At 39.1% G+C, this 17,296-nt stretch overlaps 2 protein-coding genes across 5 annotated transcripts in view; one reads left to right on the forward strand and one right to left on the reverse strand.

Annotated features, from left to right (window-relative positions):
* The window catches only part of LOC115726648 (putative pentatricopeptide repeat-containing protein At1g12700, mitochondrial), a 54,737-nt gene extending 41,822 nt beyond the window's left edge, over positions 1–12,915 (forward strand). Inside the window, exons 1-2 of one of the 3 annotated variants that reach the window (XM_048274789.1) lie at positions 10,367–12,241; positions 12,455–12,915. In XM_048274789.1, coding sequence (XP_048130746.1) covers positions 10,404–12,241; positions 12,455–12,827 — 2,211 coding nt within the window. In that variant the 5' untranslated portion in view covers positions 10,367–10,403 and the 3' untranslated portion in view covers positions 12,828–12,915. Of the gene's footprint in view, positions 1–10,366 lie in introns of those variants that run through there. The other 2 variants (XM_030656614.2, XM_048274765.1) reach the window with 2 other exon arrangements.
* Positions 12,916–14,344: 1,429 nt separating this feature from the next.
* LOC115726658 (DNA repair protein XRCC4-like) lies at positions 14,345–17,232 on the reverse strand. Of its 2 annotated transcripts, XM_030656629.2 has the most exons (6): positions 16,996–17,232; positions 16,596–16,738; positions 15,917–16,045; positions 15,373–15,495; positions 14,531–14,788; positions 14,366–14,461 (listed from the first exon to the last, which is right to left on the reverse strand). In XM_030656629.2, exons 1-5 carry the CDS (start codon positions 17,144–17,146, stop codon positions 14,549–14,551), a joined length of 786 nt encoding a protein of 261 aa, XP_030512489.1. In that variant the 5' UTR covers positions 17,147–17,232; the 3' UTR covers positions 14,366–14,461; positions 14,531–14,548. The 2 variants fall into 2 exon arrangements, with proteins under 2 accessions (XP_048128666.1, XP_030512489.1); XM_048272709.1 differs by having other exon boundaries at positions 14,345–14,788.
* Between the last annotated feature and the right edge of the window lie 64 nt (positions 17,233–17,296).

The raw sequence follows: 17,296 nt of genomic DNA on the forward strand, positions 1-17,296 counted from the left end.
TTGTTGACTCCTAACATCCCATATCTTATTATTTGACTACATTATCCATTGCGAGTCCACTCTTGATTTAATATTATTTCTTCTCTTTTTTTCCTTCACTTTCTTTTCCTTCAATTTATTAAAGGGTTAATACCACGAAAAACCCTAAATCGGTACCCTTATAACAAATTTACCCCAAATTACTTTTTGACCACAAAAAATTTCACTGGTATACTTGTGACAAATTTACCTCAAACTGGTATGTATGTGACAAATTTACCTTCCATTATTTTTCCTTAAATTTAAGCATCAAATTACTAAGTTGGATGATACATAACAGTTCACGGGTGTACCATTTCGAGGCTTTTACCCTCTGTTTATCGCAAGTGTATCAATTTTGAATTTTTTTGTAGTACTAATCCAATTTAACGGATGGTAAATTTGTCATGAGTATATTAGTTTGGAGTTTTTCGTAGTAAAAAAAATTAGTTTATGATAAATTTGTCATAGATGTGCTAGTTTAGAATTTTTTACGGTAAAAAAAATAGTTTGGAGTAAATTTATCACGGATGTACCAGTTTGGAATTTTTCATGGTTAACAAAATAATTTGGAGTAAATTTGTTACGAACATACTAGTTCGGGATTTTTCGTGGTATTAACCATTTACTAAAAGATAAAACTGCCCACATCCCTTTCGGATAACTTTTTTCACCCTAGTTGCTTCTCCTACACTCGTAACTTTTCAAGCTTCCTTTATGCTTCTTCTTTTTTTCTGAATTTATTCTCCATTATTTTGATTTGAGCAAGCACCAATCATATATCAGAGTAGAGAAATGTTAGTGCTATTTGTAAATTTACTCTATTTTCATAGACTATCCTCATGATCGTGAATTTTCAATTTTGATTTTCAATACAAATTTACAAGAATTTACTCAAAAAATTGAATATTATAGTTGATGTATGCGTTATGTACAATTTATTCATCTGTCATTATATTGTGTTTTCTTCTTTTCACGAATGGTTCTATAAAATTTTGGAAAATTTTCAAAAAAAGACCCGAAGTGCCCTCGTTTTCTCAAATAAGGGCCTGAAGTACTCAAATTCTTTCAAAAGAAGGTTTAATCGAAGGGCATTTTTGTCTTTTACGTTTTTGTTATTTTTTTAATGTTTTTCTTTTAACCTTTTCTTTTTTCTCCTCCCCTCCCTCCCGTTCATCATCTTCCCCACGCAATTCCCCGGAGTTCTCCGTATGAACCAACCAGCGCAACCCCTTCTTCTGGTGATCGAAGAGCGCGGACTTTATCACCTCCCTCGGTGGCTCCGGGGCTTCCATCGCCGCATTCTTCCCGACATTCTTGTCCACCAACTTAAAAGTCTCATCCACACTCCTCACCTCCTTCCAATCCTTCTTCTCCTTCACCGTGCCGCCTCCGACAAGGCAAACAAAGCACCCCCGTCCAAAATGAGCACTAACCTGCCTCGTGAAATAGCCAACTTCATGAGGTCGAAGGCCTCGACCCTCTCAAAGATGTGAACTTGGCAGGGGATCCCGAACTTGCTACCGCCGTTGTGAGTGTTGGGCATAATGCCCTCAAAAGATATCAAAGGGGTAAGGATAGCGGCGACGTCGTGCTCGATGTAGCCGACTTGGATGGTCCTGGTGTTGAGGACCTAGATGGCGAATAGCGTTCTCGTTGTAGGGATTCAAAGGTTCGCGAACAAGGCCCACCATCTTGTGGCCGGCGATGGTGCCAGAATAGTGGCGGAGCCCGACTATGTTGGCGATGATGAAGCCGAGGAGGTAAGTTTTGGAGGTGGACGCTTGAGAGGAAAAAGAAGAATATTGAGAGACTTGCGAAGACATGGGGGTCATCGCAGATCTGTAAGGAAGAAGCTTTGAGGGTTCGCTCGGGGTAGGGGCGAAAGTAGAGGTAGAGAGAGGGTGTTGAATAGAGAGAGGGCGACCACCACTCTCGGGAGATTATAGCTTCTTCCAGTCATGGCTTCTCTCCCTCTTTATGTAGAGTTTGCGTGAATTCAATGGCGGGATCGTTCAATTGGGTGGGGAAGATGATAAACGGGAGGCAGGGGAGGAGAAATAAAGTTCACTTCAGGCCCTTATTTGAAAAAACGAGAGCACTTTGGACCCTTTTTTGAAAATTTCCCTAAAATTTTTTATGTATTTAGAATTGACAAAAAATATGTGTTTGCAAAAGATTTGAATGAGTTGCCTTATAATGTGATTGCAATTGCTATAATGTCTTATCAATGGCTAATTATACCAGTATTAAAGGCGAATATAGTATTCTGCATGATAATATTTAGTGACTATTTTCTTATGCATTTGGATGATAATAATGGATGTTTGAAATTTTCTATATGCTTAAATTTTGTCTGATTTTTAATTTTTTTAAAGTGTCTTTTAAAACATTATGCAATGATGGCATGAAAAATAAGTGGTTATAGGACTATTGCTTTCACCTAGTAAAATGAAAGTTGAGCCGTTAAAGTACACGGATTACAACTTAATGACACATATCAATGTTATAATTGAACGAAACGTGTACAAAAACTGGTAAATGGTTCTTTTCACTCTTGCTTATACTTAGTTTATTTGTTGTAGTTTCTTAGCACAAAAAAGGGAAATATCAACTCATTAACACAATAATTAGTTAGCTGTCTACTAAATAAATTATTTCTTTTGAAAGATGGGAACACCGATTTTGTTCCAAATGGACAAGAAAAGGAAAAAATCAAAAAGAAGAAGAATAGAAGGCAAGAAATAATATCAAATACGTTAACAAATGTTGTTTGAGAGAAGCATGGGTAATTTCGTCTTTAGTATAATTGAAACAAAAGAAAATGAAGAAAAAAAGGGAAGAAATAATCTTAAATTAATAGTGGGACCCACAATGGTTAATGTAGTCAAATCAATGTGATAGGAGGTGTGAAGAGCAGTAAAGGAGTGGAAATAGCACAAGACTTGCTTATTCACAAAAAAAAAAAAAAAGTGTTAGGAAACCAATAAATGAGCTTGTTAATCTTATTTTGCTTTTTCTCATTCATTCTGACTTTTACCTGGTGTTTTACTAAATATTTAAATAACAACCAACTCTCAAAAGGCTAAGTAGAGAAGGGCAAATAAAAAGTTATAATTCAAAACCATCCTAACGACATTTTATTATCATTTCACTTCACCAATAAGCCCACTTAGCTCTTTTGGAGCTGAGCCGTTATCTTTATAAGTGCCTAGTCCATTATTAGTTATTTGTGTAAGCTTTTCACTAATAAAAACACTTAGAGTGCAGTTGATTCATTGAAAACTTTATGTTTAAGGAAAATATTTTCAATATAATTATCAAAAAGTCCTAAACTTGTTGTACTTTTGGCTAGACATGGCCACGGGCCGGTTTGGGCCCGGAACCGGCCCATGGACTAACCAAAATCGGCCCGTTGATTGGGCCCATCGGTCCCTATTCGAAACTGGCCCAGCCCAGCCCCTCATGGGCCTGTTACGGTTATAAAGGAATTTTGAACCACCCAACGGCTATAAGGCGAGAAAAAAAGGGGGGACTCTTTCCCCCAACGGCCAAATCCGCCTTCCTTTTTTTTTTATTAATCAATTTATCCTAAATTCTCTATAAAAAAACAACCCCTTCTTTCATTTTTTCTCACAATTTCTCTCAAATTCTTTCAATCCGCTCAATACTCTCAATCTCGGCTCAATTTTCTCAATTTTCTGAATCGGCTTTCCATTCAATTCTCTGAAAAAATGGTAAATGGAAGTGAAGCTAGTGATAAGGGAAAGAGCTCGATGGGGATAGGAGAATCCGATTATCCTCAACCTTATGATCAATATGATCCTCGTGAGTTTACATGTTGGGTAGACGCCGATGATAATATCAACTATATTCCCAATGTCGAGCACGTCCCAACGCAAGAAAGTCTTCATCCTCCTACCGGCGTCGAAGAAACATTGTGAAGAAAGAAGCCGGAACGGCAAACCCAGGAGAGTACATCCAACTTATGGCATCACTTCGACAAGGTACAAGTAGGTAGAGATAAGTATAAGATAAACTATAAATATTGTATAAAATCATACAATTTTAATAAAGGAGATGGTTATGAAACATACCATTCGCATCCGACGCAAAAACATGTAACGCAAGCGGGGATCGACACCGGCCAACAAAAAATTTTCAGATACGCCAATCCTAACACTTATCATTTATTTTGTTACAGTAATGAAGTTTAGAAAGAAACATTAGCTCAATATGTTGCCATTGAACATTTACCGTTTGCTCTTGGTAAAAATTTTGGTTTGGATTTTTTGATAAACACTACATGTACTCCGCAAACAAAATCTGTTTTGAGAACTACTCTTAAAAGCGAACTTTTTAGGGTTTATAAAAAACAAAAAAAGGCTTTGCCAAACTTTTTTACGAATTTTAATGGACATGTGCATAGAGGTAACGACATCTAAAGTGATCATTAGCAAATTCATTCTTATATAGGTATCACATGTCATTGGATATGTGACAATTAGAACATTCAAAAAAGAGTACTTGTATTTCGAGTGTTTGATGAAAGGTATACGGCCAACAATATTTATAGAATAATTATGCAAGTTTTTAAAGAATATAATTTGATTAATAAATTTTTTTCAGTTGATTTTGATAATGCTGTGTCAAATACCGCTTCCATTCCCGAGTTAGAAAATATTTGTAAACCCCTTTTGGAGGATAATTTTTTCGCATTAGATGTGTTTGCCATGTTTTAAATTTATGTGTACAAGATGATTTATGAGCTCTTAAGGCTTTTCTCACCCCAATAAAGAGAGCAATTAAATTTTTATGGAGTCGTCTCCAAATTATGAAAGAATGGGGCAGATTTTGTAAAGCACATGCACAAAAATCAAAAAGATTTTCAAAAGATGTTCTAACTCTTTGGAATTCTACCTACAAATTACTTCATCAATATTTTCCTTATAAATATTTATTATGTACGTTTATTTTGAATAATGTTTTCGAAATTAGTTTACTCCAGCAAGATTGGGTTGTTTGTAAAAAAAATTTAGATTTTTTGAAAGTTTTTAATGATGCAATTTATACTTTATCTGGTTTTTATTATCCTATTACGCATTTATTTTTAATTGTTGACACCTAAATTTTGACTAAACTTTTCAATTATTTTTGCATAGAAAATTAGAGCTAATATTTTAGTTCTAGACAAAAATAATGAAATCATTTTTCATTCATGCATTGCATTAGCATTTATCTAGATAGGCGATGCCGGACCGAGCTTAATTTGTCGGGCGATTTGGACTTAAACTAATGGGCAAATTTTTTGGCAATTCATGACATATGTGCCGAAAATTTAAAACTATTTTGGAGCTTATATTTTAGAAAAAAAGGCTATATCTAAAATATCAATTATTTGGAAAAAGCCTAATTAAGCTCACAATTGACATGAAAAATTCGACTAGCCTACTATATAGCTAGGCCAAAATTTTCAGCTCATTCAAGGACCAATTTGTGCAATTACACCCTTCGGGACTTAATTCAAGTTATATTTTGAGTCCGGGTTTATTTTGCAAAAATTAAGAAACTTTAAGCACTTGATTTGGAACACTTTTATCTATAAATACAAGTGTTATGCCTAGGGTTTGGGAGGCATTCATCATAATACACGGCCACAAAAATTTCTTTGGCCAAATTGAGAGTAGAAAGCTTGCTCGTATACTGCCTCATCGTGCGAAACCAGGGAGGCCAGAAGAGACAAATTTGCTAGGTTCTCGTGCAAGAATCGTGGGGATGAGGAAAAAGACCGTGCTTGGTCAACTAGAGGAGTGAAATCAAGCGGTCAAGATGATTACTCATCACCATCTTCGACATGAAGACTGGCGAACAAATTCACCGAAAAATAGAGAGAGTCTACCCGTGAAGTTTGTCACATGAGAGCCGCACGCACCCTTTATCCGCCGCACGCGAATCCTTTGCCGAGCCAAGTCGATCCTATTGAAGCCTACGACGACAACGGCGAACTCCCGACTCAAACGCTGGCGGCACTAAAAAATTACCGCGACAAAGCTATTGTCTGTGCGACTAATCTTCGACTCAGATTTTTTTTTTCTGTTTTGTAGGTTCCGAGGTCTTTCTGATGACCGCTCCTCCAACGAGCCTTTTGACCCGTGCTGAGCAATCTCCAGTTGTCCAACGATCATCCACGACTAGATTGGTTTTGCCACCAAGCCATCTCCCTCGCGATGAACTTCGACAACACCAGTTTTCTTCCATGCGTTTCACTTGAATTTTATTGCAGGTCTTTTATTTGACACACACGAGAAACACTGAGTGGGTAAGTGGAGGACCTAATCATGGGGCCTGGGTAGTCAAAGTTCATCATTCAAACGGGAGTCCAGATTTGTGAAGTTCACAGAAGCAAAAGTCCAAGTCAGATAAAGGAAGACTTGGCCAATCATTCAAGAATAGACGAACGGGGATGCCAGCTACAAAAGGAGAATTCCTTTTTCTTTATTTTTTTCTCTGCAGGACGGTCAAGGATGCACGCAAAGACTTCCACCATGATTTTGGATCTTTCACTCGAGAACCCTTGTCCACCGTGCACTTGTCGGAATTTCCTTGTCGGCTTTCCCATTGTCGACCACCGTATCGCGAGCCCTCTGAGCCATCCCCATCTAATCATTCACATCCGCCGGTCCTATCCGCCAGCGTGATCGAGCCGATTTGATTCGATTCCTCATTTTGGAAAGGTAATATGCAGATAAGGTAAAATTTTATCTCAAATATTTGTAGAATATTCGCTTGCCTAGTTTTCTATATAGTTTTGCATATCATATTTGCATATTATATTCTCATATCTGATCATATCTTGCATATTGCATAAGTGGATATTTTTCAAAATACATGTTGATTAGGAATTTTTTTTTTCCTAATCCGTAACTTGCCATACGATCGAAAAAGTCCATCTTTAAGATTATTGATGGAATACTCGATTAGGCAAGGAATTTGGGTTCAATCGCTAATCGTAGGATTACGAATTAAAAATTGACTCAAATATTCGCGAAATATTTCAAAACTTGATTGATATATCCACTTTCTTGATTGACATTGATTGGCATATTCACTTTCCTCATTTGATTTGAATTGTTTGATTGGCATATTTTTTAGAATATATCCATCGCATGATGTAATCTCAAAAATTCTAAAAGATTCGCATTCATTCACTTTCTATAGTTGAAAATTGCATATCTTTAAAAAAAAAATAGCATCATGTAGATAATTGCATATCTAATCCTTTTTGTAAATAAATTCATCTGAAAATAAAAAAAAATATTCATCTATGCGGTGTCATCTATGCTATGTCATTCATGCCACATCATCCATGTCATGTCATCTATGCCATGTCATCTTTGCCACATCATCCCCGCCATGTCATCTTTGCCATGTCATAGTAGATTGCATTTTAGGTTAGATTGCATATTAGAATTGCATATCTAGGTTTTAATTAATTTACATGTCATGTAGTTAATTTAATTAATCCATGGTTTCTCTTGTATATTCATTTAATTCAATTTGCATGTCATCTAGTTTAGTCTTGCATTTAATTCATAACATTGCATCATTTATAATAGGTTCATGCATTTATATAAAAATCGAAAATTAAAAAAAGAACCATCTTGTGTGGCGCTTGCTCCCTTGATTATATTCACTTCTGGATATTCATTAATTGATTGCGCACCCGCGTGATAACCTTTGTCAATGACTTAGGTTAAAATTAATTAATATTGCCTTCTCAAATGATTTTTCATGAAATAAAATGGTACCAAAAGGACGTTAGAGTAATCTAGCATAATCAAGTCCCCGAACTCTTAATATCTGGTTCGTATGAATAAAATAGTTCTCCCGCTATTTTATTTAAGTTTCTAATCGACCTACCATAAATGATTAGTGGCGGCTCCAAAATTAAAATATATTGCATGTTATTCAATTGAACCTTAAGTTACGATTTGGTATGGACTTGGGAGAGTTCGAGTTAGGTTAATTAAATAATTAACTCGATAATCCATTAGTCTGAAAATTCTCAAATTTTTTAGGTCGCGACATTAATAGAGTGTGTTAACATTGTTGGTGTTTTTTGTGAATTTGAAAAAGATGCTTAATTAGCTCCGACTATTATAGCAATGAAAGCAAAATGGCTGCATTATTATGCATGTATTCCTCTTGTTTATTTGGTTACTATTATTTTCAATCCACGAACTAAATTAGATGATTTGTATGATTATCTGAATGATTATTACTATGATTGTTTAAATTTGCATGAAACAGTAGATATTAAAACTATACAACGAGAGGTTAAAGAGACTATAGTAACATTATTTAATGAATTTTGTAGTAGATATGGTTTAGGTGATAGTGGCTCTTCTCAACCTAGTGTCTCACAAATGCAAGAGAGTGGTAGACTTCGTAGAGGCTACAATCTGCTCATTAATAGGTAAAAATGATAAAAGCGAGCAACAAGTAATATTTTCAAATTAGAAAACTATTTAACCATTACTTTTGAGTTCCATGATTCTGAATACGGCACTGATTTCAAAATTCTAGAATGGTGGAAGACTCATTCAACCCAATTCACAGTCCTCGCTCTCATCGTAAGATAGATATTAGCAACCCATTCTTCAACAGTTGCAGTTGAACAAACATTTAGCGCCGAAGGATTAATTTTGGACCATCGCCGTTCAAGATTAAATCCGGATGTCGTGGATGCTCAAGCTTGTGTCAATGATTGAACACAGGCTAAATCTCGATAACAAGAACTGGATCGAGACAACGAATTCTTCAATGATGATAATGGGGATATCACCACCACGGGTACCACAACAGGGAGCGACGATTGACGATGAGATAAATTGGGGTTATTAAAGGTAAGAGAACTATATGAACTTTGATTTTTCTATTCCCAAGAAGATATGTAGCCGCTTAGTGATAATTCATTAAGTTCAAGCCCCTTTCCTCTCCCTTTTTTTTCCTCCCAAATTTGATTACATTGTACAATTTGATTATAATTTATAATTGATAATTTATTATTTTTTATTTCATAATTTATTATTTAAAATTAAATTCAAAATTCGGAACCGGAACCGACCATTGAACCGGCCAGGAATTGGGACCGCCCCCTCCAAGAGCTGGTTCCGGTTCAAGCATGGCCACTAACTGGAACCGCCGGTTGCCGGTTCATGAATCGAAACCGGCGGTTCACGGCCCCGTGGCCATGTCTACTTCCAGCCAATTGTGAATGGAACTCGTTGAGTTGAGGCTTCTCGCAAGCTGATTCCACAACAGACTAAACTATCTTCATCTAAAATAGAGGAATGGCGACATGGGCTCCCTGAAGAAGAGCTCCGAATTGATGGCAGGCAATCAAATTTGATAACTTAGAGATTCATAAAGTTGGTTCTGCTGGGCTATATATAAGAGGGAAATTGAACATTTGAGAGATAAATTTAAGGGATCAGGTGTGATGGGGGCCAGTTCTCGGCACTCACAAACCAACCTCAGATATCACCTGAGTCAGAGGGAAGATTTCACATCGGGAGCGATCAAGGCAGACCAGAGAAATTAGTGGAATGTTAGCCACGTGGACTCGAGATTGACAAGGAAGGAGTTAAACAAAAGACTAATTGACCTCATCAGATCAAAAATCCATGATGTTAGCTGGCAATGGCATAGACAACAAATTTAAAGGGGAGATTCGGACAAAGAAGAAAGACACACGCAAGCACCTAAAGAAGAAGATTGATCTAGCTTATTTATGGTCACAACCCTTGTTGATTCTCTTTTGTCATTCCAACACTTTGCTCTTGTTTTCTTTGGAAAATTTTTGCGTTGCCGTCGATAAACGCCTTTTCATCAGTATTGAAACCCAAACATCGAGTTCTTGTTCCATTCTTTTGGTGCACCATTGTCCATCGATATCGAAATACAATGACTGCGATTTTCGATCGGAATCATTGATCAGTCCGGTCACTGCAATTTTTGTTGTCAAGTTGACGACGCTACCCACTTGGCACGTGGCCATGTAGCAAGGAAATTAAGGGGGTGGGGAAGGCTAATATGTCCGGGATTCGATATTGCCCTCTGCAAAAAAACCGAGCAAAAGTCTGAAAAAAAAAAAAAAAAGAAGAAAAAAAGAGGAGGGCTAGAGATCGAAGAAAAGAAAAAAGAAATGACAGTACTAAAAGACCAACTTTAGAGTGAGAGACAAGTTCATAGATTTGCTTACCTTTCTTGCTTGAGCTAAACATCCTAGTTTGAGTTCGCTCCTTAATAATGCCACCCGGGACATGGAAGCAAGCACCGTTCGGAAGCTGGGTCATCTTCTGGCCCTCGGGAATCCATCGCCAATGCGGCTAAGATGTGCCACTTCTTCAAGAACCGCGCCCCCAACGACGAAAGCTCCGCATTCGTTGTCCTCTCTCTTCCAAGACCCTGAATCACCGTCCCAACTTCCAAACAGTCCGACAGAGTTCGAGCTTCACGTGAGGCAACGCTGCAAATCAGGTACCCTCTCGCTGAATGAAGCGCTCGCTTACTTCCAAACACTGGTTCGAATCAAGCCCATTGTGTCCATCGATACGTTTAATCACGTGATGGGGTCGGTTTCCAAGAATAAGGCGCACTCGGACGTGGTCGCCTTGTACAAAAAGATGAGTGGGGCAGGAATCCAGCCCGATTTGTGTACGCTGAACATTTTGATCAACTGTTGTTGCCATCTGGAGATGATGGATTGTGGGTTTGGAGCCTTTGGTGAGATCGTGAAGCGCGGTTTCGAGCCCAACGAGGTGACTTTTACTACCCTGGTTAAAGGTTTGTGCTTGGTGGGGAAAGCCATCGATGCAGTTGAGCTGTTTGACAAATTGGCTCTTAGAGGATTTGATGGGATGGTGGGTTCAGTTTTGTACAGGACCCTTATTGGGGAGCTCTGTAAAACACGAGAGACAGCGCTGGTGCTGGAATTGCAAAAGAGGATGACAAAGCAGGGATTTGAGGCTGATGCGCAGACATGTAACATGATTGTCGGTGCTCTATGCAGAGCCCAGCTGATTGATGATGCATTGGAGTTGTTTCGTGATCAGAGTAGCCAACGAACTGAGCCTGATGTTGTGCTTTACAATTCAATGATCGACGGGTTGTGTAAATCACGGCGATTGGGGCAAGCAGTCGAAATTTATGATGAAATGGTCGAGCGAGGTATCTCAGCTGATGTGATCACATACAACTCTTTAATCCATGCTTTCTGCCAAGCTGGACAATGGATTGAAGCCAACAAAACGCTTCATCTAATGATAGAGAAAGGCATTTCACCCAATGTCATCACTTTCAACATCCTGATAGATGGTCTATGCAAAACGGGAAAAGTAACCGAAGCAGTTGTGGTATTTGACGTGATGATTCAGAAACGCTTGGACCCTGACAGATACACCTACAATACCCTCATAAATGGTTTAGGTTTGGCGGGTAGGCTGGATGATGCAGCGAAAATTTTCCATCTAATTGAAGATAAGGGCCTGAAGCACGGCGTTGTTGCCTACAACATGATGATTAATTGGTACATGAAGCATGACAAGATTGACGAAGCAACTCAACTCTTCACTCGGATGCTGACTCATGGCTTTCCAGCACCAGCACTATCTACTTACGAGGTTGTGCTGGATGGTCTCTGTAAAAATGGGCATATTGACCAGGCAATGGATCTGTATTGGTCCCTCAGCAGTGCCATACTTGAACCATCGATCGAGGTGTTCAACATTCTGATTGATGGGCTTTGTAGAGCCGGGAAAATTGAGGCAGCAATGAACTTGTTCGACAGCATGTCGGAGAAGGGATTGGTTCCCGATGTTGTAACATACAGCAGCTTAATCAATGGCCTATGTAAGGGAGGGATGTTAGGGCAAGCCAACAGAACACTTCAGCTAATGATAGAGAAAGGCGTTTTGCCCAATGTTGTCATTTTCAACATCCTGATAGATGGTCTATGCAAAATGGGAAAAGTAACTGAAGCAGGCGGGGTATTTGAAGTGATGATTCAGAAACGCGTGGACCCTGACAGATGCACCTACAATACCCTCATAAAGGGTTTATGTTTGGCGGGTAGGCTGGATGATGCAGCGAACTTTTTCCATCTAATTGAAGAGAAGGGCCTGAAGCATGACATTTTTACCTACAACATAATGATTAATGGGTACATGAAGCATGGCAAAATTGATGAAGCAAATGGACTCTTCACTCAAATGCGGACTCATGGCTCTCCAGCACCAGCGCTATCTACTTACGAGGTTGTGCTGGACGGTCTCTGTAAAAATGGACATATTGACCAGGCAATGGATCTGTATTGGTCCCTCAGCAGTGCCATACTTGAATCATCGATCAAGGTGTTCAACATTCTGATTGATGGGCTTTGTAGAGCTGGGAAATTTGAGGCAGCAATGAACTTGTTCGACAGCATGTCGGAGAAGGGAGCGGTTCCCAATGTTGTAACATACAGCAGCTTAATCAATAGCCTATGCAAGAGAGGGATGTTAGCAAAAGCCGAGAAATTATTCTTGAAAATGCGGGAAAAGGGTTGCTTCCCGGACTCAATTTTGTACAATATTCTCATCCGGGCATTTTTGGAGGACAAACAAGTGGATAAAGCATTGCAACTTCTACAGGAAATGCGTGCAAGGAAATTTTCGCCTGATGAAGCAGTTGTTTCAAGGTTGTTATATTTCGTGTCGGTCGATGCGCGATGTCGGGAGTTCATCGAGCCACTTCTCAATGCTTCGTAAAAGCCTGTAGATGTTATGAAGGTGCTTGATAGAATCTGCAAGAAGAACCCGTTTACTTTATTCAACAATCTACTTAATTCCCAAATTATTAGTTTCCCTGTTCTATTCAAGTTATGCAGCGGAGAATTCCAGTTTTCTGGTACTATCTTTGAGAGGATGAGTGATCAGTGCATTGGAAATTCGGATATTTCTACTATCATCATTCGGAATAGTCATCCGGATGTCAAAATTTTGACCAAAGAGCTCATCTTCCCCAAAATGGAAAATTCAATCAAAATGTGATAAAACTTTGTCAAGTACGACAATTTCTAAGTGAAACCTGAAAATTTAAGTATCTCAGTTTCACATTAGAATACACAAAAGAAAAAATTCAACTGCTAATTGTGTATGATTGAAAATATAAAAGTATCTCATCTAAAAAACCAATACAATAAAAGTAATTAAAGTCGAATTTAGACGAAAAGGAAGCAGTAATTTTTTGTAAAGAAAAAACGCAGAATGGCTGAGGAGTTTTGTTCTGTCCAAAATTAGGTGGCTGCAGGCCTTTCTTTCTATGGTGTTGACACTTAAAATAATCCAAGAAAGACTCGTGACGAGCACGTGAGGAAGCGATAATCGCCTACGGGAAGGAACACCAAAGCAAGGTACGTGCCAATCGGAAAGGTGCCACGTGTCGGGGTAAAATCTGGCGCCACTTCCTTCTAGATCAAGAAAAGTGCGCGGAGGGAGACCACGATCGAAGCGGTTGGCGGTAATCCCCACGAGGTAAAAAGAAAATGCGCGAAGACCGGGAAACCGTCATCCACGTGGCTTGTGAAAAAGAGTAAAGCGTGGGGCCAAAGGAAGAAACACACTAGCGATTACCAAAGAGCTCGCCTATAAATATCTCGCAAGAGCAAGATACACACACAACAAACCCAAAACACTTGCATTTTCAACTAGCTCTTAGCCTTTAGCCTTTAGCCTAGCCTAGCTATAGTTTTTAGATCCCCGTCGTCAATTCAATTCCGGCGAGTATCATATCCAGAGTTAGGTGTCGTCGATTAGATTCCGGCGTCTACTCGTTAGGTTCAAGATCGTTGATTAAATTCTGATGTTGCACCCTTCACCCATCTTGTCCAGATCCGTCGATTCAATTCCGGTATTGTGTCCTACAATCCCCCGTCCAGTCTTGTTGATTAAATTCCAGCATTGTATCCTATATCATCCGCCGATCCCGTCGATTTAATTCCGGGGTCGTGTCGAGACTTGTTATATATTGCTACTATTACACATATTGGGCCGTCGAAGTTGTTTTGTAACACACCTTTTGTGTCAATCTACCGCATTTGACACTCTCTGTCCAAAACCGACCCGGAACTCTTTTCCGAAAAACGAACAGATTAAGTTCGATAAAAGATCCTTGCGTTAGTAACCCTTTTTGGGCTATAGTCATTTTGGGCTATAGTCGTTTTGGGCCTAGAACCCATAATCAGAAAAAAAGCCCTGTCGAAGGATTTCTACGCGCAACATATGGAAAAGACAATTTTTTCAATCCATACAATCTCAGTGTCAAAGACCAACAAAACAAAATTAAAAGATCACTAGAGTTGCTTCCTAATGCTCTGTAAAAATATGTACAATCAACAAGGTTTTTGTACTACCTCTGCAGGACAGCAGAAACTATAATTTGTCTAACAAAGTCACGGCACAAAGAGTCGTTTAAGTTGGTAAGCATGATACTACATCCGTGTAATCCTTTTCCTCCCCCGGGCATTGCTCCTCAGCACAGCCTTTGATGTTCCTGCATCCGCAGTTTCTTCCTTGCTTTTCGCATCGTCACTCGTTTCCTCATCAAAAGTCTCCGTCTTTTCTGCGGAGTCTTCATCTTCTTGTGCAAATTTCCCAGTGGCATCCTGCTTGGCGAGCTGATCGCGAAGTTCTCTAAGTTTTTCTTTCTTCGTGTTCAAGACACCAAGAAACTACAAGTACAAAAACGCCAAGTCAGTCCTACATTCTAATGGTTCGATTTCTTCATTTACTTTAGCAGGTTTTCCTACCCTGCTTTATCAGTTTTAGGATAATCGCATCTTCCACGTCCAGGAAAACCAAAAATTACTGCCGCTGCTTTTTGAATAAAGAATTTTCACTTATCATCCCTTGACCAAACAACATTAGTATATAGGCAGAAAAACCATGAGCTGATCTATCTCCAACTGAGTAGAACACGTCCACAGATAAAATTGTGTGAATGGTACAGGTAGCATGCACGATATTGTGACGAACATCAAACAGGGAACAAAGTATAAGCATACTAAGTCACGAAACATACCAATAGAAATGCTAAAGAATCAAAGTTTTTTAAATCTGCTGCATGCATCTTTTTTTTTTATTTTTTTATAGTCCAAAGACTCCAGAGAAACATCTGCAGATACAAAACTACTGGAAGAAAGAGGCTGACAAAAATATGCTCAGAATTTAAGCTTTGCGCACGCAAACCTGCTCCGATAGGACTCATTCTGGTATGACACTGGATCTGCAACATGTTATAAGCACAAAGGTGTACCTTTGGATAGATTGCTGACTCAAATTCCATCTTCTCGTGGTTGAATCTCTCGCTTTGCGCTAGACATTTCTCAGCTTCCAGTTTCAGCCTCTCAAACGATTTAGTTTTGCTCACAACTTCTTCCTGCAGAAGCATGCATGTAAAGCAGTTAAACACCTGGATAGCTCAAGGGGCTCCACAGTGTCATGACAAGGACAACAATAAATTTCAGCCTGATAAATGATTGAAGTGACCAAATTCAAGATAAATATTTATGAGACAAATTCTTGGAATGAGCAGGGTCACAAGAAATGTGAGGGTTCACTTCACATTGCTTTAATTGATACCCACGACGTGCAGTTATATCCAGCCATTACCGTATGCAAATCAACCAACACTACAAGCAGTATCGGACCGCATAATTGCTTGATGTGAAATATACGTGTAAGCTGACCCGTAGAAATGCACTCAAAGTACATGGATAGCACAGCTCTAACAAAGTCACTACAGCTGTCTACCAATTAACCAAGAAATAAACAACCAAAGTTAATCTAGGCAATCTTACACTTAGTCTTATGTTGGCATCCATAAGAAAGTCCAAGATTCCTGCAGTAGTCTTCTTATGGTCTGGTGAAGGTCGACATTTCCATCGCCACTCTAGTTTGGTCCCTTCTTTCTCAAACGTCCACGATAACTGCATAATCCCTCATCTTATCATATGTGACAATCAATTTCAGTTTGCTAATCAATCAACAGGAGCAGAATAGCAGAACAGCAACCAAAGATTGATTGAGCATCTTTGACCAATACTAGTAAAGCAAATTTCCATTTATTCTACATATCATTACTGCAAAAACAGGAAGCAGCATTAAGCTTGGATTGGCAGCCACATCCAATCCTTATACCCCGCTAAAAACCACAACACCACATTATCCAGCTTATATCATTGATAGAATTACTCGCACATTTCACATAGTCAGTTTCCAGTTAAACTTCATGCTTCCGGGCAGCTACATGTAATCATCTCAAAATTCTCCATCCAGCCATCCAAATGAATACATGAACCGCAGTTCCAATAGAGAATGCCCCAAGTTGCCACTAACAAAAGCAGTGTTCCCGCAGCACTCCCTTCCTATAGACCCGCATTTTCCCACCCAATTGCAATAAACTAAGGATGACAAAACTAAACCAATCAAAACTTTCAAAAGACAAAGTAAGTGAAAGGAAAAAGTGAAAGAACCAACTCTGCTATTCCCATCACCAGCATCAGTGAACTTATAAACCGAACCAGGCTGTTGAAAACCCAAATAACGCTCGGCCAATTCAATGTACTCGGACACCGGCTGGCCCCACTGAGCCGCTCTCTCTATCACCTCCTCTTCAGATGCTACCGAAAGAAGGAAAAAAGCACAAATGAATCAAAACCCAGATACCAAAATCATCAAAACAAAACAAAAAAAGGCGAATTTCCTTAAAAAAAAAAGTACTTTTCTATGTAGAAAATTGGGTCTGTGTCAAAAACAGCGCCGACGAGGGTTAAAAAAATCAAAACCCAGATACCAAAATCATCAATGAAAGCAAATATGCCCGCAAAAATACGTCATTCATGCGAAACAAAAACTGGGTCTTTATCAAAGGCGGTACCTTGGCAAACCCAAGCATCGAGGCCGTCGGTGATGGAGAGGTCGAAGTGGGTGTCGAACCATGTGGCCTTGACGAAGATGGGTTCGGTCTTCTTGGGTTCGTTGGGGTTTGGGAGCTCGAGTTTTAGGCAGCTGTGTCTTGGGGTTTCCATTTTCGCTTTGCTTTGCACGGTGTGCGACTTCTGGGAGAAGCTGAGAGTGGGAGAGAGAGAGAGAGAGAGAGAGAGAGAGGGAGAAATGAGTTTGATTTGGGGTTTTTTTATATATTGTTTGTGCTATGCTTGTAAGGAACTTGAAAGTGT

This window comes from Rhodamnia argentea, chromosome 1, assembly GCF_020921035.1.
Source record: "Rhodamnia argentea isolate NSW1041297 chromosome 1, ASM2092103v1, whole genome shotgun sequence".
NCBI lineage: Eukaryota > Viridiplantae > Streptophyta > Magnoliopsida > Myrtales > Myrtaceae > Rhodamnia > Rhodamnia argentea.